At 41.7% G+C, this 22,916-nt stretch overlaps 1 protein-coding gene across 10 annotated transcripts in view; it reads left to right on the top strand.

Annotated features, from left to right (window-relative positions):
* The window catches only part of ARB2A (ARB2 cotranscriptional regulator A), a 272,845-nt gene that overhangs the window by 226,377 nt on the left and 23,552 nt on the right, over positions 1 to 22,916 (top strand). The window contains exon 11 of one of the 10 annotated variants that reach the window (XM_069777130.1): positions 2,292 to 2,473. The exons of the other annotated variants lie outside the window; for them this stretch is intronic. Within the exon in view, the coding sequence (XP_069633231.1) occupies positions 2,292 to 2,473 (182 nt within the window). The remainder of the gene's footprint in view (positions 1 to 2,291; positions 2,474 to 22,916) is intronic. 10 annotated transcript variants of the gene reach the window in all.

The raw sequence follows: 22,916 nt of genomic DNA, 5'->3' as shown, positions 1-22,916 counted from the left end.
CATTATGCAGCTAGACACTGAAGACAAATCTTACAAAAACCATTCTAAATTTGTCTCTTTGTTGTGATAGACAAGATGAATATGCAAATAAATGAATGGTGTGAATATTTTTTACTCTGTCTCAGGCAATACTTGGAATTAAGAAACCATGTCAGGGTCTTGGAGCGTGGCTCATGAGCTGCAGAGCTTTTCAATTCTGTCTCCAGTGGTCAGCCCACAGCAGAGCCAGGGCTATTTCTGTCTGATGTTGGCAAAACTGTATAGGAAATAGAAAATTAATGTGTTTCAGTGGGCAAGCGCCTGACTTCACAACTCATAGTCTCAGCCGTGAATGGATATGGAGATAGACTGGTGGCTATTTAACTTTCTCAGCCTCTGCCCGTCACTTTGCTGACCACCTCCTCTTTGCCAAAGGCTGTACGGGGGTACGCACATTCCTGCAACATGGCAACCTTAAACTGCAAAAAAAGTGCATTTGTGCTAATGTGCTAGGTACGTTCATTTCTGCTAATTCTACCTCAGGGGCCAGCGTTCCAGCAGAGGGGCAGGACAAGCCGCAGAAAGCAGGAGCGCTTCAAACCCCTGTAGCTGAATCTGCACGAAGTTCATGTGCTGGAGCCCTGAAATATGCTCCCCAGCCTGGAGCAGTTTTCCGAGCATGTGTAGAAATACTGTCAGAGTACATAAAAAAGCTTGTACTGAGACTACCTGTTCTGCAAGTGGAGAACAAGATATTTCAATTTCTAGGATTATAAATTGATGCTTAGTTGTTTACAGTACAGATGTAGAAGAATACCATTTGCAATGTTACCAATCCCTTTGATACTCACCAGTTTCTTTTTGTAGTTAGATTCATAACTGTCCACTGTTCTTAGTTTATTGGTCTTTGTCATTTGGGGTTTTTTTAATCTAAAGGTGGTTGAAGACTTGAAGTCGGACAGTCTTTAGTCACGGTCATGGTCATGGTCATGGTCAACGCAGAATTTCTCCACCCTCCAGCTCCTTGTCTACAGGAGGGGTCTCTGCCTGGCTTGTGAAATTGTCTGCCCTTAGTCCAAAACATTCCTCATTTAAAAGCAGTTTTGTTTCCTGGTCACTCCCAGGATCTCAAGGTGCACCAGCAGACAAAAGCACTACCTGCTGTAGGTGTTTCACAGCAAACATGGACTACTTTTCTTAATGTCCCGCAGTGGGAGAAGAGGTCCTTGGGTTAGATTGGGTCATCTAGATACACAGCTAAGCTGAAGTTGTCTCTTCTCTTGCCACGTGCAGCTTCTTGACAGAGCTAGTCTGCTTGTTCTCTTGGAACATCTCGAAGTGGGTGATCGATAGTAACAAACATCAAGGCTTAACGGGACTGCAGAACCCCTCTGGGGCAGCAGAACCAGACACATGGAGTCAGCGCTCAACAGGGTGCATCTGGGTGGGAGAGGTAGGAGCAAGGTTCTGGGTCTGCTGGTCTGGTCCCCAGAGCTTTTCCAGAGGGATGTGGAGTTGTTGGTGGCACAGGACTTTTGGGCATCGCACCCCACTGGAAAGCTTCAGTCTGTGGCGTGCGTGGAGGTATTGTTAACCCAGGTCCATGCATGTAGTGACTTTGTAAGAGGATTTTGGGCCAGGAGCTGTACCTCGGTGGTGGATGTTGTATTAAATACTGCACAGGTACCACATCTCTTTTGCTTAATTGCATGATCCAGGTGTCTCAGCATGCCTCGTCCCTTGGTTATTCCTGTTCTGGAAAATTTTTCTGCACTGGCTACATGGGCCAGGTTGGGCTGTGGACCTCGTGAGTTGGATGTCAGCTGGAAGAGGGTTGTGATTTAAAAGAAACAAAAATAGCAGAACCATTGACGTGGTCCATTTTTTGTTCTTTCCCTAAAGCTGTCTGCCCACTGCTGTCATTTCAGGTAAATCCCAGCTGTAATATAAAAAGCCCAAAGAAAACAAACCTTCTTGAATGAGAAAGGTCAGGAGGAAATTCAGTCCGACCAAGGGGATGTATCTTAAGCTGCTATAATATTGAATTGTGGAAGTGCAAGCCTGGAAGGGGCCTCAGGTGGCATATCCATGTGCCAGGCACCAGAATGATAAAGCTACAGCTTCACTGTCAGGTGCTTATTTATACGCAGGTTTGCGTACAGGCTCTGTCTGTATGAGTGTGGTGCGATGGAGGTGTCTAGGAGGTGCAGCAGGTTCCATATGCCAGTACAGTCTACTGGGGACGGAGGTCACATGGACCCACCTCTGGTGCCTCCTCATAGGAGTCCATTTTATTTCTGTTTTCCGAATAGGCATATGTAGTTCCCCCTGCCTTTCTGCATCCCAAGGCAAAGAGAGGTCTTGCACTAGCCCGAAGCTCACGACAGCCAACAGCAGCCACATGTGTCACCTGCAGCAAACAACCATTCAGACAGCCTTCGCCCAGCCATCAGGACTGGTGCCTCCTGATGACAAACCTTCTCATCCTTTGGAGGTACCACATCGTAGCCTTCAGGACCTAGGTGGAACCCCCTAATTTCTCCATGCTTTACTTCCCCATCCCTAAAGCAGGGATGCCACTTCTCCCCTGTGGTAGTAAATATGATCCAGGTGGTAGGACGTTCAGACTGTACAGCAACGAAGACATATGCATACCCAAGACAGAAAGACCCAGAGTGTAGAAGATCTCTTTGTTTTAGTTGAGATGTTTATTTTGGAAGGAAGAACCACATTAGGAAGACAGCTTTAGCAAAATCTCGACCAGCTGCTATGAAAACATCAGCTGAAGTTTATTGGATAGTGATAAAAAAGAGAAGAGTGAGATCAAATTCCTGTCACTGCTGGTAACAGGAACACATGAGATGCGAGGATCCAGAAGGGAAAATGCTGCAAAAATATGTCTGGCCCTGCCCGTGGTGGTGTTATATACATCTGATGTAGTGGAAGTGAAACATCAAAAGTGATTGAAAGTATATCTGAAGATGTGTAACCTGTGGCAGACCTTAATATTTACAAATGAGAAACTGAATAAGTATTTACTACTATGATCATTTATGGCATACAAGTAAACCATGAGATAGCCTTTGAAACAGTAAAATAGAAAAAAATTTAAAAATCTATAATTTTAATCAAAAGTTTGTTTCAGTCATTGAAATTCTGTTATTGCTGCTTACAAACATTAAAGTCAATCAAAACATCAGTAGCCTGCAAGATCAATATTTTTAATATGTTTGCATTGCAGTGCTGCAGATTTTTGGCTAATGGATCTCACCCATATTGATTTCCATGGGAAATGTTAGTCTGATACTGAAATAATTAAAAAAAAAAGCCAGGGATTATTGGTTTGGAATTTTAAAGGAGATAGAAGTATAAAAATTGGTTATTGACTGAATTGCTTGGGGTGAATGAACCTTGGGCACTTGCAATAAACTTGTAGCACAGAGTCATTACCGAATACTACCTTAGTCCCTTAAACCTAAAATCAGTCAATAACCTATTATAACAATGCAAATTGTGGTGAAATAACATAGTGGGTCGTTTTCAAAGCAGCAGGATATTCATAAGCATCTACATACATATATGGATGGATGTATTAAACCACCTCTGGGATATGCACAACAGCTGATTTTCAAGTTTATTTTAATATATTGAGTTTATGTTGATATTAATGCAAAAGGGTTGATTTGAAGTAATTGTTTAAAATAAGTTTAATGGCTCTGTGGCTACTAAAATGAATTAAAATACAGTAAAATATTATGTACAAATGCATAAACAAGAATATTCGATATTGTCCCAGTTCTGGACAAAGGCAGGGTGATTTCTTTTTCTATTTATTCTGCATTTTGAGGTGGGGGGAAAACTACCAGCAGTGAGTATCCTGAACGTGCACAGGTGTCCTGGACCCAGACTGTCCTCACCCGTGCCCCACCGCTGTCCTGGTTTCTGCACTCCTTATTCATCCCCTTATTCCATATGTATTAAGATTTTACTTACCTAGCATAATTCTTCTCTTTTTGAGAGAGGATTCTCCTTGCACATGGGAATCATGCCTGTCTGTGATACCTGGTGAAATAAATCAGTTCTCCGTTGCAGAATATACTCTGCATTTCCCAGCCAGGGACTTGATGAGTTTACCACAGGTAGGGCAAAGTGTTACTGGCTAGAATACTAATTTTTATTCACAGTTAAATGAAACACCTGAGCAAAGAATTGCCTTTCCTTTCCTGCTTTAAAAACGCTCTAAGCCTCTGTTTTGCTCTACGCTGGGGACCAGTAGCTCAAGTGTTTCTGCTAAAAGTGGATAGTGCAGTATGCAAGCTGTCGAGTGAAATATATTTTCACCTGAGCTGTATAAATATTTAACAAGTATATACTAACACAGCAATGATAACTAAGTGCCTGTGATAGTGTGGGAAAGAGAGATTGTGTTTATGTTTTATTATTACAAAGTCATCTGTGGACACTTCCTGATTTATTTTTTTTCCCCTAATTTGTTACTTTGCTCATACCTGACAAGGAACAAAGTGGACTAAGTTTCAGTGCTCCGCTTGGGTCAAAATATAGGAAAATAAGCCATGTGCAGAGCTCAGCAGAAACCTGGTAGAGGCAGGATCAGTAATTGGTGCTTCACTTTAACTACAGATGTCTGACAACATGCAGGTTATTGTATCCCGCCGGAGTCTCAGTGGACTGGTGCCTTTTGGGAATAACTACTAATGAAGTCTAAAATTTCTCAGTAAACTTGTTAATAGGAGTCTCGTTGTTGGCAAGGTACCTCTGTAGTTACTCTTCAAGTCACGTAGTTTCTGAATAATTAACATCCTCCAAATTGCTCGAGCCACTTATTTAGGACAGAGAGATGCATGCGCTGTTGGTGGCGGTCCAGCATCAGACAGAAGTGCCGGGCAGCGACCTGCCCATCCCTGCTGCCGCCTGGGACCCCGCATTGCTGTATAAGATCGGGCTTGGGCCGGTTTTGGACTGTCTTCCTTCTCATTTTGCTTTTACTGGAATGGATTTCACTTTTCAGGTCTTTTTCACCGGTTTTGTTGGTTTTTAAGTCGATACCAAAACAACGTTTCAGAATAAAACTTTCCTTGTTTTCCAGTTCTGCACCCCAGAAGTGCTGATGTGTGTCTCTATTCTGTTCTTTTTAAAAGACACAGTAGAACGATGAGGAATGCTTCCTAAAAACAAAGATGTAAGGGAAGATAAAATCTTCATTTGTGAAAACCACTCTTCCTCATAGCTTGAAATTTTTTAAAGTAATTCATAAAAATTAATATTTTAACTTTCTTCCCCATCAGAAGCATGGACTAAATATGTGCAGGCAGGGTAATGAAAAAGGAACATGAGACCTCCTCCACTCTTGGTACTTTAAATTTCATCTTTTCTTAGTGAGGAGAAGAAAAATATTTTAAAAGGAAGTAAAAATAGTAGTGTGACTGTGTCCCCCCCCCCTTGTTTTTGCAGATTTTCTAACCCTTTTCAATTCAAAACAGAAAAATGTGAAAGTTTGAGCTTTAGAGCATTTCCTGAAGAGAGCAAACTAAACCAACCAAGAAATCCAACAATGCTGCATATTTTTTTCCAAAATCTGTATTAAAAGAACCAATTTATATAAACTCTAGGAGTTGTATTTAAAAAAAAACAAAACAACCTTACATGGCACCGTAGCAAAAGTTTAAAAGAGCCAGAACAAAGGAGAATAAAACATTCTTGGTCATTGCAAGTCACCTTCATGAATGAAGTAGGAAGGAAAAGATCAGTAAGTACAGTGAAGGTCTTGTAGTAGGTTCATGGGTGGGTATGGAAACCAGCGGTGACTTGACATGATGCGGCTTGTAGCAGGACCCTACAAACACAGAGACGAAGACCTTTTTCCCATAAACAATGCCAAGATGTTTTTTTCCCATGCATCCACTGTTTTGCTATCCACTCCCCCTGGTCCCCCCCGGGTGGTGACACCGGTGGGACGGAGGCAGCCCTGCCAGGTTGCAGAGATGTTCGCCAATGAAAACACTATTGTGTGCTGACTCTGGCACCCGATGCAAGTTCATCATCCCTACAGTAGTGAAACAGCTACAGTTATTTTCGTAATCTCCCTCTGTTAAGTGAAAGTGATGTTTTTTTACAATAGCTGGGGGGGGGTGTTAATGCTGTGGTTCGAAAGCACAGTAAATATTTTTTAAGATGATTGCGCTGTGTTTCAGAGCAAGCAGTCCAAATAGCTATGCGGGGAGGGTCATCTGTTTTGCTGGGAAATGTTCATAACAGAGGCAAGGGCTGAGCATCAGAGCTGGGGGTCTGCAGGTTGGGGTTTCACACCCCAGCAAAGCTTCCCAGGATGGGCTGTAACTCAGACAGCCTCAGGGGACCCGATTTACAGCCACGTCCCTTGGCTTCACCAGAACCCTGTATTTTACACCCTTTGCTCAGCCTCCACACAAGATGGCCCAGGAGATGATGTTGCTCAAGTTTCTGTGCCAGGGGATTTTTCTACAGCTCCATCAGATACATTAAGTACTTTAACATTGCTTTGGCTTCTTCTTATTCAGAATAAAGAGGCCAGAGTGGGAAACCAGCTCATCCTGGGAAGGCAGTTGTGAACTGGGTTTAAACACAAGTAAACTGTCAGGGGAAGTGATGGGAATAACACAGTCCTGCATCCCGGAGTGGCAGGGTAGCCTGGCCACAGAGCCCTAAGCACAGGTTCCCACACGCTGAGCTGAGGATATAACCCCTAAATGGAGTAAATTATCAGGGCTTTAGCTGCATAACTTGCCATGACTTCAGTGGGCATAGTGGGGCTAAAACTTTAAGCAATGCCGTACAGATTTAGGAGATATTCTCTTGGAAATGTTGAAAACATCACTTTTTTTTTGCCTTTGTTTTCTGAATTCTGTGATCATATGCAGAAATGGTCATAATAGAGGAGGTTACTCTGATAACCTTGTGGTTTGCTTACAGAGATAACAGTGACTTCAGAAACACAAAATAAAAAAAACATGTAGAACTCCTAAAACTTTTTTTTTTCTTTTTAACAGACACAGAAAGCTCTGTTCTTTTTTCACAGAGTAGAAGCACGTTTGTCAGCATGGTTTGAAATAAGTATCTTAAATCTGCAATCTGATTGTATATAGTGCAGAAAAAAATTCCTCTACTCAAGTATACTGCGTGTATGTCTACATGCACACAAATAGTGAACAGGAGCTGGCATGTCACAGCATCAAACACTTTTTGCCTCATATTTGCAATGTCTATATTGTTCATCACGGAGAAGCTGCATAGGTTGTTTCTGCAAGGTGACATATATACGTCACCTGGTATAGAAAAATGGTGATGGGAAAATCGTAAAAGCGTTGTAAAGCTCTGCAGAGACCTATTTTGTGTCTCCAGTGGCATAGGTAGTCACCTGCATTCGGCTAAGTTTGCAAACACGCCTTTTTGGTGGCAATGCCTGCTCCAGGAGTTTCTGACCCTTTTTTGTACGGTTCTGCATTGGGCCAGGTGGGTGGCAGGGCAGCGTTAGCAGCCGTGGCATCCCCAGCACTGCGGGCAGAGAGGGACTGGGGAAAGGCACTGGTATGTGCTGGTGGCAGAGACGGAGCCTGGCCGAGCAAAGCACCGCTCCGCAGGCTTGCAGGGATCTCCTAAAAACTACCACCGGTGATGACCAAAATGGATTTTAACTGGAACTCTTACCGGGATCTGAAGACCCTGAAGAAGGCGGCCAAATTCCAGCTTTGACGTGGTGACAGCATCTTGACGATCAATAATATAACTTTAGATAATTATTCTTTCTTGGGTCAATAATACGTTTTGTTTCTGTCAGGATGCAGGAGGTACTCCTTTCTGGCGATGCCACTAGGTTTCATCCGAGCATTGTTATCACAGTTTTGCAGTGTTTGAATCTTATTTGATGACTAGAGAAGTTAGTGAGCTGATTCAGCTTTTTATTTGTAATAATAGTATTTCTCTTATTAACCTGCAAGTATTAAAATTATGGTGGATGTTGGCATGTTCCTAAGTAGTGGGATTTGGAAACAAAATGTTCAGCATGTCCACAGTTCAGGAAAGCACTTGAAGCATGATGCCACAGGACACTGGACACCGTTGCATCTTTACTGAATTTAACACAAATCAAGGACGTGTAGCATCCTGCAGGACTGATACCTCAGTCATATACACTGAATTTAATGCATGCTGAAATCTTGCAGGGAATTTAAGCAATATTTTCAAATCTGCAAGCTTCAATTATGTTTATACTTTCATATGTGCAAAATGCTTAATTCTGAATGTAATTGCTAATTTCCTACTATGCGATATGCTGTTACATTTGTAATCAAGTCTTCCAGACAGGTAGTTTCTCTGCACCTGAGTAAGATAGTTGTAAAACAAAGAAGCTGCGTCAGTTCAGTGGATATTACTGTTGTTAGTATAGTAAAATACAGAAAAAGTAGCAGCTCCATGACAGCTGGGCAGTCTTATGATCCTACCCAAGAGTCAGTGTTCTGCTTTAAGCCAAAAATGTACAGAAAAGTAAAGGTATGGTATTTAATCAATACAGTACAACTTTTTGGACTTTTTAAGTTTGAGGAAGTTAACAGCTCCCTTCAAAAAGGAAATCGGGAATAGTATGCAGCGATTGTACAGCAGCACAGTGGTGCAGAAATACCTCTAGAGGCAGGGGTGCTGGAACTGCATCACCATCTCATACCTCTTTTTCCCTGCCTAATTCCTCCTTACTGTCATAATGGGGGAGAAATTGATTCCAAATGTGTTTTCTTGACCCCCTACTCCATACATGTTAGCACCTAACCTTAAGTGATGTTTCTACAGTCTCGCCTGTATTTACAGTAATTATATGCATAATGTAGCATATTATTGTCTGGACTTCCTGCTTAATCAGTACAGAGCTTCTTACAAGTGCAGCTGAAAAGGGCAAACAAAATTAAAGCTTTATATACCAAAACAAGTTTGATTTGCTAAGCTCCCAGCATTCCAAAGTACACAGATTTGTTCCACCAAGTTTTGCGATGGCTTGCAGATGGGCAATGATTAATCAGAGAGCTAACTGTGAAGTAGTTTGCAATTAAACTGGAAAGCTCTGAAGCATGCTAATTGAATCAGAAAATTAGAGACACTGAACAGTAATTGGCTATTTCTCATGCAGCAGGTGCCAGGCCACTCATCTGTGGAACAAGGTATTTAAGGCGCATTAGCACTAGTAAAAATACTTCTTGATATGGAACAGTCAGATTTTCTGCTCATTTTCACTATGGATGTCAAAACACACAGCTGTGATGTCTAGTGCCCACAGCTCATGTTGCAACATGAGTTTGAGCGAGGTTGTCCTGAGCCTACATATATGCAATGTCTTAGATCAGGCTGAAGTTGGGGTACCTTAGTAACTTCCTAGTTCTTGCGGATGAGCAAATCCCTCTTTTTTTTTTTTTTTTTAAGTAAACATAGCGTGATGTTTTTAACAGTAGCAGTCCAGGTTGCATAGTTGATCGTCATGTGCTAATAACCTCTTCCAGGCTTAGTGCGGGGAGATCGGCTCTGCACCTCAGGGTCCTCCTCCGTAAACCGGGGTGATGCTTGCTCATCTGCTGCTGTCCCCTTTGAGTTCTGCCCATGGAAAAGTGATGTATGGTCACTACAATGGCGTTTGAAAATGAGTTTTCACTACACCATTCTGCTTCTCAAGTCTTTGCTGAAAAAAGAGACTTTTTTTCTGTGCACTGCTTATGAATGTGGAGATTAGTGGAGTGTGGATTACTGAGGTTCTGCGAATTGCATTAACGAGGCACCATCACTTTTGTCTCGTTTTTCTGCAGATTTAAAAAAGTGTAAGTTTCTAGTTGAATATTAGTTGAGGGCATCAACAGTATAAATCTAATACTGCTGTGAGCTTAGTAGATGCATAAAGCCAATTCATATCATGTCTCAGCATGAGTTTATATCTTCTAATTAGTACCACCATTTTATAGAGAGCACATGCAATGAAAGTTTGTTTGCCATGCCAACAGGGACCGGAGCACATACAGTAGTTTTGCTATAGTAGAGTGATGGTGCTGTATGAGCACAAACAACTTGTAGCCTGAGCAGTAGGTAACCAGAAAAGAGGGGGATTTAATAAGTGAAATGGTGGAGAGTTTTTACAGAGATATAACAAATTTCCAAATTAGACTGGGTGGGGCGCATGATTTCTTTCTTCGCAACTAATTAGAGCTTGGTATGCTTATTAGTGAATAAAAAGAAGTATTAAAATACAAATGCACTGCATCATATTACTCTGAGTATTGAGAAACAGAATATTACAATATTCAAATGCTAATCATATCACTTAGCAGATGACTGCAGAAAGTAGTGTATTTGAACTGAGACATAAATTATAAATTGTAAACAGTGCATAGGGGATATGTTATAACTGTGTCTCATTTAAATTAAGGCAGGGAGTTTTCTCTGAAGCAGATTATGTGCCTTCATTAAGTTTTAAAGTCCCCTCTATAATGTTTTATTAAGATCACTTGGCACAGTGTTTCCCAAACTGGATGTTAGCAATATGTACTGGTGGAAACGGCCGCAGCGGTGGAGGTGGTTCAGGTGCATTGCTGCACTCCACGGCTTTAAATGCTGTTTGCATACTTTCCAGCCAAGTGCTAGTGCACGTATGCTGGCAACTTTTCCATCTAATACCCCTGCCCAAAAATCGCAATGCCTTTGCTTTCTTTACTTGAAAGCAGCTCCAAAACATTTACATGATCAATGTTTGTTGCTGGAGGGATAAAGTTTGCTCTTCCATGGACAAGTGAGAACATATTGATCATTTTATTCTATTTGCTATTTCTAAATTCAATATACCTCTGGAGTCGATAAGCGAGATCGAGAGCATATTCTTTTTTTGTGTGCCGGCTTGTAGCTTGTTCTCAAGATCCAAGATACATTTTTGATTAATCACGAATGCTCTGGGGTCATGGAGAGCAAATGTGTTTGTGGAGTGTCAGCTGATGCTGTCAGATAAATGTCTTAAGCTTAGCCAGGGTTCATGCCCCAGCTTTAGGCTGTGCCAAATGTCTCCCCTTGTTGAGGCAGATAACAGCTACACTGGAGGCGACTGAGCTGTTTGTTCACTGAAAGGGCTGACCTTGCCATATGGGGCTACAGTCAGGTGAAAAAAACACCAGCGATGTTTTAATTGAAACTTTTAAAACCTTAACTTTGTGCATTTTCCCCATCTTCAATGCAAATGATTTTTGCATTCCCCTGCTGGGGCCAGCGTTTCTCCGCTCACCTTCTCCAGGGGCTACCTGGCCGCCGTGGTCTCCTCGGCGGGTCCCGCCGGCGAGTCTCCTTTGATAACCCCCGTGTCTTCTGAGAAACTTCTGACAAGGTATTTTTACACCGGGCCCGAAGAGGGGAGAAGCCCTGCCGGCAAAAAATAGACATTTTTAGGGGTGGTTCACGTTTCGGTTCCTGGAGTCTACCGTAATCAGGAGCTGGTGGCCCAGAGAGGGGGGGAACGTGAGGGGGATGCTCAGCGGTGCCTCCCCTCGTCCATGGCAGGCTTTTCGCATCCCCTTTAGCTCACCCGTAGCTGTCGGTCCTCCGTAACGAGTCGTCAGACACAGATAAGAAGCAGCGACACAATTGCTAAGCCAACGCCTGGAGAGCACGTTGCACCAAGGCTGGTTTGTAGCGCTGAAGGCAAAAAGATGGATCATATGGCGGTGCATAAATAAGTGAAAACTCCCAGGGCTACTTGTGGGCATTTGTTATAAACCACCTCGAGTCAGTGCTTTTGCTCCCTCCCATCTCCCCAAAAACGTGTTTGTTCTTTGCTCCAAAGATTATGCTCCACTTTTTCTTTCCTCTCAAGAAGTTCATACTGTCATGGGTAAATCATCAGGGCTAATTAGACGCAATAATGCTGCAAAAAATTTCAAAAAAAAGATATAACACATCTGTCATGAACTCCCACCAGATCTCTTGGAAATGAGACATTTTTAATATTTTATGCTGAACACAAAATATCTTGAGGAAATGGTTTTATATTCTGTGTACCAAAACAAAACCTTCAGTGTCAAATGAGTAATACTGTCTAAGCAGCCCCTTAAATGCTGTTATTTCAAATCTCTCCTCTCCTAAAATATAAATTTCGTTTTAATAAAATGTACTCTGTATTTAAAAAAAAGTTGCAGGGAATAATGAAGAAAGTACAATGTCTGTGTGAAATTTTATTTGAAGCCTGGAGTGCATGCTGGTACAGGAACCGTTTTTACAGTGAGTCTTACAAACAGAGATTTTTTATTTTTTTTTAATGAGATGTTTTCAGCTAACGTCTAAATCAAATTAAATGCAAATATTTTGCACTTTAAACTAATTTTAACTAAACCTCTAGCTGCTTTTGTCCTAAAAATAACTTTGTCTTCCTTAAAACAATATTTAACTTAGAGGTTTAAATCATGTTCTCCTACTGTATGTTATTAACAGTTAAATGTTTTTGTTTTGCATAATTTGTCTGCCATGTCTGCAGGGGGGAGAGAAGATGCACATGAGAGAGAAACATTTGAGCACTTTTAATTGGTAAAAGTTGAGCAAATCCCTATTTCGTGTTTATTCTTGGTGGCAGGTCACAGATTAATAAAAATACTTACCTGAGTGACAGGAAAATGCACTTAATCAAATTCCATGAATCCCAATAAAGTTCCAAATCATTCATTTAAATACCTAGCCTGAGACATGTTCTTTAAATAGATTGGTAATCCGTATTAAAAAGAGAAACATATCCGGCTTGGCACATCTACAAGTATTTCTACATGATGACCGTGTTATTCCTGACGTGCAAAAATACATCTCTTCTCCAACCTGGTATTTGCACACACCATTTCTGCAGCTTTTTTTCCCCAATACAGCCACCAACCGTGGTTTGTGCCCTTGTATGTTTTCAGCTCCTCTACATCTCATAAATTGAAGTAGCACTGCCATGTCGGAGCCCCAGGTGAGGAAGGGGCTCGGTACTTTGGTTCAGTAGAGGGAGGGAGCATCTGTGCATGCTGCAAAAGTGACCCTGAGCAGATCATGATAACTGCAATGGTACAGGGGCACCTTCCACCATCCAAATCATGGTGGTCCTTCGTGTCAGCTTTGGGGGAAAAAATAATATCTATATATATAATATTGGGGGGGGGGGTGTATTTATTTTTTTTATAATTATATAGATATATAATTACCCTCAGGCTCGGCTCAGCTGGAAAGGCAAGGTAGAAAAGGTGAATGCAGAAATAAAATTATCGACGGAATTAAATCAAAGAAACAACAGAAGTCTTTATCAGCAAATTTATCAGTACAGTTGTGCTAAAGGTCTCCTGCAAACAGTTTATTGACCCAGGTCCTGCCTCAAGTTATTCCTTCCAGGGGACACAGCATTACCTGGGATATTAAATGTTCAAATTAGCCCACCCAAATTATGAATTACATTCTGCTTTATTGTTTGTTCCTGGTCCTGTCCTTTTTTACTTCTGGTTTGCAAATTGTCTAACTGAGCGTGAATTCTTCCAGCAGCTGCTGTATCAGACCACAGCCAGCTAAGAGTAGGAGAGATGACATTAAAATTTAAACGGTTTAGGCGGTCTTCTACCACAAGTGGATTTCTCACTGATATGGCCAGGTTTATTCAGCCTCAGAAGGCAGCTCAGAATAACATTTGTCGTCTGTTTAGGGTTTGTCCAACGAGCAGTTGCTAATGGGGTTGATCCATGAGTTGAGTTCTCCCTGCGGAATGTGCTGCACATCCCTGGCTGGAGAGCTCTGGGCAGGGGCAAGGTCCTCTGGCTGTTCCAAAGTCAGGTTATGTGTGTTTATATTCTTACTTTTACATCTAAAGGTATTTTTATTTGGGGACTGTCTGATCAGAGAAGTTGCTGAGTTTCACAGGCAGCATTCACCTGCTCTGTTTTTTAATGATGTTAATTCAGGTGCCATGTCATTGCCCTGGCGTCTTGAAGTTCATGGTCTCGTTCCCTTGCAAACAGAGTTAATTCCGTCCACTGCTGGCTTTTAATTAGACATAAAGAGAAGATAAGACTAAGTTGCTTGTACTCAGAATATGACTTTAGCGTATCCTGCATGGGAATGAATATTTGTGTCTTAACACCTCAGCAGGGGCAAGAGATATTTGCTTTGCTACAACTAGACTCTGTGAGAAAGGTTGGTCATCTTCTAGCTACAAAAGAAACTTAATAAAGCTAATGAGAGACCTTGGAAAACAAGCTAAGACATCGCTGTGCTCAAAAGTCCCAGACAAGCATCAGGCAAATCAAGTTTGCAGAAGAGGTGTCTGATTTGTTCAGCACAAATGTGAGGGACCTCTCTCTTCCCACTGGGGACCTGGGCTCTCTGAGGCAGGGTCTGCTTTTCTGGAGAAGGAACAAAGGCAAGGTACAAGCTTCCCTTCAACTCGTCAAGGCAAGTGAAGGCAAAGCAAGAACATACCTTCAAAGGATGGAAAGATAAACCCATGGATAGGGATGTGTGCTGGGAGAGGGGCAATGGACACCTTGCACTGGCTTTGATCTCTATGGACACGCATGCCAGGAGGGACAGTCCGTATTTAATCTTTCCTGGTTGGGAACACAAAATATCAACCTCCTTTCTGTTTCTGTTGTCCGTCTTTGCTGGGGACTAGTTCAGAGTTTCTGCAGGCACCTGCAAAAGCAATTTCTTGATGGGACTGGCGAATGGGGTAAGCCACCAAAACAGGTTTCCACCATCAACAGCAATGTGTTGATGGTGGAAACCTGGCGACCACACTTTTCCAGCAGTTCTCAGCTGGCCCTGTTAAGGGAAACCACTGAGCTTCATGACCCCTGGTCCACCTTGGCAGTGGTACATGCACTGGGTCTGCCCTACCCTTGCTGTGGTCCTCTTAACACAGTTGGCAGTAGAGGTACTTCCCTGAAAACTGTTTCAATGTGTGTCCTGCAAGGTTGTTTTTTCCAGCTTGAGACGGGGCAGTGTGCTTAGATGTGACCTCACTTTGTCAGCTCCCTTCCACGCTACTTGTGCTTGACATGGCAGCCAGCCCTGCTCTCGCAGCCCAGGATCGGCTTCTCCATGGAGAGATCTTCCTGGACATGTTAAAACTACACAGGTGACTCACCTGAACTAAAGCCAGCTGGTGCAAGTTCTGCTTCAAGAGAGCTTGGCAGTCAGAGTTACAGGCATTTTATGGTAGGCACCATTTTGAAATCTATAAACATAAAAAAGAAGTAATAGGCAGATACAGTCAAAACCCTGTATTATGGTGTGATAGCAGTTGTCAAAAGGACCAGCAGCCTAATTACTCTGATTCTTCACAGGCATTTCAGCAAAGGAGAGCTTTACTGAAGAACTTGAAGTTAATCAAGTAGGTCTGCAGAAGTTTATGAAAAAGATTGCATGAGTCCTTAGAGGAGTGTGTAATGAGCTGACCGGAGGCAGGAGTGAGTTTGAAATGAGATGGGTCAGCTAGGCAGCAGGTAGGATGGTCATGTATGTCTGTGTTAGTAAATTAAAGTGCCTGCTAATAGTCCTGAGCGTTGGGATGCAGCTGCCTGTGCTTTCGTGCTCCTCATGCAGTTGCTGGTGATCCCATGCCAAGGGATGCTCTCCAGGCACGGTTCTGGAGCGAGGATTTCTCTGGGGCTGTTCCCCAAAGGCAGCTGGATGCCATCACCCTGTTTTGGGGTTGGGGAGAGTTTAGTTGAGGGAGGACAGGCATGGGCCGTTAGGTGCCAGCTGGGTACAGTGTTGTCATGGTTTAACCCCAGCCAGCAGCTAAGCACCACGCAGCAGCTCACTCACTCCCCCCCCACCCAGTGGGAAGGAGGAGAGAATTGGGAGGAAAAAAGAAAAAAAAAGTAAAACTCATGGGTTGAGATAAGAACAGTTTAGTAGAGCAGAAGGGAAGAAACTAATAAAGATATTAATAATATTAAAATGACAATAATAATAATAATAAAAAGATTGGACTATACAAGTGATGCACAATGCAATTGCTCACCACTCACTGACTGATGCCCAGTTAGTCCCCAGGCAGTGATCCCCCGCAGCCAACTTCCCCCAGTTTATATACTGGGCATGATATCACATGGTCTGGAATACCTCTTTGGCCAGTTTGGGTCAGGTGCCCTGGCTGTGTCCCCTCCCAACTTCTTGTGCCCCTCCAGCCTTCTCGCTGGCTGGGCATCAGAAACTGAAAAATCCTTGACTTACCACAAACACTACTTAGCAACAACTGAAACCATCAGTGTGTTATCAACATTCTTCTCATACTGAACCCAAAACATAACACTATACCAGCTACTAGGAAGAAAATTAACTCTATCCCAGCTGAAACCAGGACAGGTGCCCAACAATGTTCCTGGTTATGTTTAATTTGTCAGCATAGATGAAGCCTGTGGGCTCTGAAAGTGAAAACAACTTCTTTACGTTAGACATGATCAAGAAAGTGGAGCTGGCAAAGGTTGCGAAGACTGTTGCATGGTCAAAGCTGTACAATATGAAAAACAGTCTATGTGGTAACATTCAGGAGGAGCATCTGCAGGGCAGGGGTTCACTGGCAGGACCAGAGGAAAGGGCAATGTAGTGACCATGGTCAAGTCAGTGAGCCTGGGCGGCAGTGCTGGCTTTAATGAACCAGGTGAGAATGGTTTTAGGGATGTTACACAAGATTTACAGAACAGCAGCAGACAACATGAGCCAAGCGTCAGTCCCAGAAAATACAGAGAGAGCGTGAGACTTCATGTCAGTGAAAAAAACCCTGTGTTTTATATTGGATTTTTACCTTTGTTTTCAATGTCCGTTAAAGACATACATTTAGCAACATAAATGCAAGTCTTTCAAAGCTGAATTTCTTATTATGATTATGTAAATGTTGCAAGTTGATTAAGTCTTTGTAGTTATGTTTTTGGCTCATAGCAACATCTTTATCAGCAGCATAATTCATACTGTAGCAGTTAGTATGACACTAGAGAGAAGTATCAGTTTATTTCTTAGAGCTAATTGGCTTCACTACATAGTTCAAAAATCATTGGCATGTAGTCAAACCCTACTCACAGAAAATGCACCACACGAATAAACTCAGATCTGATATTAGCTGTATTGCTATTAAATTTAAATGAATGCATATCCAACCTATATCATTATTTTAAAGCTGTGTATCACAATGTAAATACTAAATCAGACTCAGCAGGTCTGTTTTGTCTCAGGTACATGGCTGTTACTCTCACAGAATTCTTTTGGAAAGGCAAAATGAGTTTCTTTAACCATATCTTAGTTCTCCTGTATTTTAGGAAGGAAAGACGTGTAGTGTAAGCATTCTCACTAATTAATATGTTTTGGGGGAGGCTAAACAAAAGATGGGCTGGATATAACCCCAATAAAAGGGTCTAATTTTAAAGAGTAGGAAATTTACCTGGGGTATAAAGAAGGAAAACATCAGGTTTTATTTTATATTTCAGTTTAGAGAAGGCAAAGACTTCTTGACATCGGTCACACTAGTCTTGTTTCTTTTTCCATTTTCTTTTTTTTTTTTTAGTTTTAGATGGTTGTGCTTTATTATGTGTTTGTTTAGCGCCTACAGTTATTAAGAGCTGCCTGGAGGAGAGACAGTGATCGCCATTTCACCCCCACCTTTCTAATCTGTCCTGGCCCTTCTGAGCAAATGTTAGCACAAGTGGCAGAAGGGGGGACAAGAGAGTGATGGATGGGGCTTAGGGAAGCAGGATCAGTGGTGGGGTGGAAAAAGAGCCGGGAAAGGAAAATATGACTCTCTGAAATACTTCATCAGCTGCAAGCCACTTCATCATTTGGAGCCACTGCCTCCAAAAAGCCTTGTTCAGGCTTCCTCAAGGAGAGTAGCAATGGAGGGGCCTTATCTACTGATGCTAAGAAAGAAACGTGCAATGCTGGGTGACCCAGCTTCTGACATTTAATTCAGATTTTTCACTGATGCCAGTCTGCTTCGCCCTTCCCATTTTAAGACTGCAGAGGAAACTCTCAGCAGCAGCCGAGTAGATGTTGCAATGCATGAAAACTTATGTTTTCAAAAACAGACATTTAAAAAATGCTAAACCTAGCAATAAAACATCTGCCTTTGTTTTATAGCAGTATGATGCTTGCAACGGCTTAAACCACAGAAATGCCTCTGACCTCTTGGCTGCTCAACAGAGCAGTGCTGTACCCTGCTTCGCCGTGGGGAAGAGAGTATGAACGGTGCCTATGGGCCGATAAAAGTTTCTCTTCGTAATGAGATACAGGCTGTAAGCAAGCGCTGCATTATCTTTACAGCTGACTTTCGCATTGTGAAATTTTAGGCTAATTTTCATCACGAATAAAGTTTGTGGATTATTTTATCAGTACTGGCTAATGCACGCCCATGGCCAGCCTCTCGTAAGCCCAAGACGATCCGCGTACCTTTTCAAAAGGCAGCTGCAGGCAAGTGGAAATGAGACCTGAGGCACGGCGAGATTCGCACCTTATTAAAATGTAGGCTGAATTGCTTACAGATACCCGCTCAGGTATCTTGTATAATCTTCTATCGGGATTGTATCTCCGCTTTGGTTTGTATGACATTACCTGTTTTGAATAGGACAAAGGCTCACTGCTGCTGTCAGTCCTGTTTCGTGCTCAATATTCATCAGCTCCTTTGTGGATGCCATTTTTTATCGGGCGTCCAGAAGAGCATCCCTCTGCCGACCTGCCGTTTCCCGACGCATCGCTCTTTGGCTCGCGCGATTTCTGGGGAGACAAGCTCAGACCTGGATGCTTTTCCTCTCCACAGCAAAGAAAAGGGACGTCTCTGGTGCCTGCTCTGCCGAGAAGGTTGATTCATGTGCAAATTACCGGTTGCCCTTTATTTGCTCAGTCCGTGGAGAGTACACACACAGATAAAAGGCTCGGTGGGTCAGGGCTGAGTACGTGCCAGTTTCTCCCGTGGCTGCGATGACAGGGTTAGGGTTGTTGTCAAAGATTATTGGACAGGCTCTGATGTCTTATCGTTATTTACTCACGGTATAGCACATAAAAATAAAATTCAGCACACGGGAGGCTTTTGCAGCGCCTCAGCCAAGCGTGCATCGCAGCTGCATGGTGTCGTTAACATCAGCCTTCGGTATCAGGAGTTTTGCGCATCTGTCTTTATACTGAAATGCTTTGCTTTAAATACGTGTTACACCTAGAGTGAGAGCATGCTCCAGGCTTCTCCAGCCCTCTGCAGAAAAAAAAAGTAGGTATTATCTGAGCAAAATCACTTCTAAGATCTTATATAAAAAAGTGGCAGAGGGAGGGTTGCACTAGTTTTGCACTGAAACCCCTTTAGAGTTTGATTTCACGTGTTTGCAATTCCCAGTCACGGCATTGAACAGCTCTCAGATTCTTCCAACACCCTGTGTTGTGTCTCATTTAATAACGTAGTTGTAATATATTTGTCTACTTTACAACTGTATTTGTATTGGCATATAAAGTGTGCAGCAGCTGGGAGCTGTGTGGGGGTGGCAGAAAGTTATTTGATCTACAAAATCAGTTACCTGTCACTCAGTTGCCTTTCACTGAAACATAATAAAGAATCATTATGGGCCTATTAGCAGTGCTGATGTAAATGCATTTTATGTGCCATTTTCAGATCAACAGTTACCACACAAAAGTAAAGTTGTTAAGTACAACCTCCTTTGTTTAAGAAAGCAAATCATAAATCAGGCAGGATATTAAGCTTATGAAATGTAAATTCAGGACCCCCAGGGTCTGATCTATTGGGTCAGCTTCAGCTTAGACATTGGGGGCTATCCTTCCCTTCAATAACCAGTAGACAAAGTCGTCTGTGCTAACATATTGCTTTCTACTTGTGTAACAGTGTTATGAATGCTTCTTAAAAGGCTTTTGTGGGGGGGAAAAAAAAAAAAAGCCTTTTAATATATTTAAAAAACATGAAATTAAATGGCTCAGACTGGATTAGGAGTGTGAGGGTATAACTTGTTGCACACAGGTTTTATATCTCCCGTGAGAATTCTTTTCTTTTTCATTGTTATTAATGATACCACATTTTTGTGTATAATATTGATGCTATGGAAATCACTTAACAGCTTTATTTGCCAGAGAGAACCTGTCTAAAAAAAGAAAGTTGTTAACGCTAATATTTTGAAATTCACCTCACATTCTTTGTTACTCTTGTAGTTATTTAAATGGCGTTTTGAAAATTCCCACGGTTTCAGAATCTAAGTTTCCTCTTGATCTTATCAATGCAGTTTGAAGCAAGTGTCTTCAAAGCCACCCATAAGTGCACTTTTTTTGTCTCTTTTTGTGGATTACCAAGGCCCACACTGGGGATAAGAAGAAAATTTGGAATATGGTAAAAAGCTAGTTCTTCACAGTTTTGTTTTACCATCTGCACACTTCTCCAGTTCATTTCATCAGTCCATCCTGGTACCTATGGTCTCTGCCACGGGGTTTGGTGGTGAAACACAAGAAGGAACACCGTGCATCCTAGCTTGCATTCAGCATCTGGGAAAGGAAAGGTTTGGTAACTTGGTCCAAAAATTTAGTTGGTAATACCCAAAATGAGCTGCCATGGGGAAGTGGCAGGTTACATCCAGGTAGGAATTCAGGTGGAGCGTTTGGCACTGTGAGATAGCAGCTAATGACAGCAGTGAAGGCTACAGCTTGAATAAGTCTTGATTTAATTGGATTGATAAAAGCTATGTTCTTAGCTGCAAGCGTACCTAGCTGTATAGTATCCTTAGTTCTAGTGTGATGTAGCCTTATCAGTATAAAAACACATTTTCTGAAAGGTATGTTGGTAACCCAGTCACAAAAACACTTAGGAGAGTTAGTAGAGGGATGTGGTTTTTTCAGTAATATCAACCTGTTTGTATAGTAACAGAAGTGAAATATTTGGCAGTTCTATATGTATACAAATATGCTTCGTGTATGTAAGTATGGAGCATAGTACACAAATATACCATTTACTTAATATAAGCAACAACATTCTGTGGCAATTTTCCTAAGAATATTTTATACATCTGTGAGGATATATATGAGATATAATTATATGACAAATAAAAATATTTGAAGGTAGTGAACAGATTTGTTTATACGCATAGTCATTTACTTACCAGGATAGCTGATCTCAAATGCAAAATTCTTATTTACGTTGTGCCATAAACATGCATTCATATATGTACAGAACAATACATAACAACAAGGAGCAAATATCAGTGCTAAAAACAAATCTTTACTTCAGAGAACCTAGTCTATGGCATACATGAGTGCTGTGTGTTAAATTACGGTACATGTTGAATGAATATTGCAGCGCAATTAGCTAGGTGTGTGACTTTTTTGAGTGGGATCCTACATTGTCTTTATTTTAAAGACAAAGGCAAGTCATGTGTCTGATGTAAAGTTAAAAGCAGGCAGGTTTTCAGATGGGCTTAGCGTACGATTGTGCATGAGAAATGTATACGCAGTTGCATGCCTGGTTTGTGTTCGCAGGCATTGTGATTTATGAGCACAAATAAGTAAATATGCTACAAATTATGTATGCACTTAAACTGCATGACATTTAAAAATTTGCATGCTATTTGCATGACATTTAAAATCTGATCCCACTGGAGCAGTCCCTGCTACCCAGTGGGGAGAAACAAGCAAGGGAGGTCATAGAGCTAAAATGACTTTTGGCAACTTTCCCCATTAAGTATGGGAACATTGCAAAGAGGAAAAACGGCTGCATGCGATTTTGTGCTTTCCGTTACATATCATTAATTAATAGCAAGCAACTCTTGTGCAGTTTTAGATCTGAGCTATTACTTCTAAGCAGCCACATTTCACATTCACACAACTTAATGGCACAATGAAAGTTTTGTTGTTAATTATTATTTAGTGAAGGCACAAAAGCAACAACAAAACTAATGTAATGTCACAAAGTCAGTGTAACAGTAATTCTTATAGCTGTGCATCTCACAGTTTTCTGGATTACTTTGCAAATAATAAATCAAATTCCTTCTCAAGGTGACATGTCAGTAATTTCAAATTTGATTAGCTTTATATGAAGGATGTTGATACATTTCTACATGAATCTTTGATAGCTCAGCAGACTGACAACCTTAACACTTATAATGCCCCTTTGTGACAGTGTGGCACACTGAAATAATGTTAAGCTACTTAAATCTATAAAACCGTGGGGATTCTGGTTGGGGTATGGCTCAGCAAGCTTGACTTTGGCCTGTTCCTCCTAAGAGGATCTGGGACATGGAATAACTGTTTCAAGAATTTTGCTGGTTTTATTTTTAATGTCATAAATGAAAACAGATGGGACTGAAGGGGAATATCTACATCATCCAGTACCATGCGGAATAATTTCAGGCTTCCAGGTGAAGGAGATAAACCCCAAGGGATCCATAGGACATTTGATCCCCGTGACTGTAGAGTTGTGAACCATGCCACATTGTAAAGGAAGGCAAAAAGCAGTGGTTTTAAGCACTGCTGCCTGATGTGGAGTATTTCTCTGTTGCTGGAGCTTTGTGAAGGTGCCAGCTTTTCATCATTTCATAGTTAAAGCTTGTTACAAATTCACAGCTCAAACTTTCCTCTTAGCAAAAGTGCCAGAGAAGAACAGATTTATGTTGCCACTTGTGTAATGATTTATCTTTATTTTCTTTGAAGAGGCTAGGGGGGAGCTATATGGATTGCAGAGTTGGCAATTTTATTAAATGAAACAATTATGAAGTTTTTAGTTTTAAAGAGTGAAAAACCCAGATCTTTTCGTACTGTTTTTATTCTGGCTTCAGACTTTTCACACTCCTATTCACACAGTTTACCTACATTAACTAAACATTAGTCTTATATCAGCATACATATCACGAGCCCTTTAAAGAAACCTCACTGTTACCTGCCTGTTA

The sequence above is a fragment of the Haliaeetus albicilla genome, chromosome Z (assembly GCF_947461875.1).
Source record: "Haliaeetus albicilla chromosome Z, bHalAlb1.1, whole genome shotgun sequence".
Lineage (NCBI taxonomy): Eukaryota > Metazoa > Chordata > Aves > Accipitriformes > Accipitridae > Haliaeetus > Haliaeetus albicilla.
Note: the sequence above shows the minus strand (reverse complement) of the source record. Positions and strands in the feature narration are given on the sequence as shown.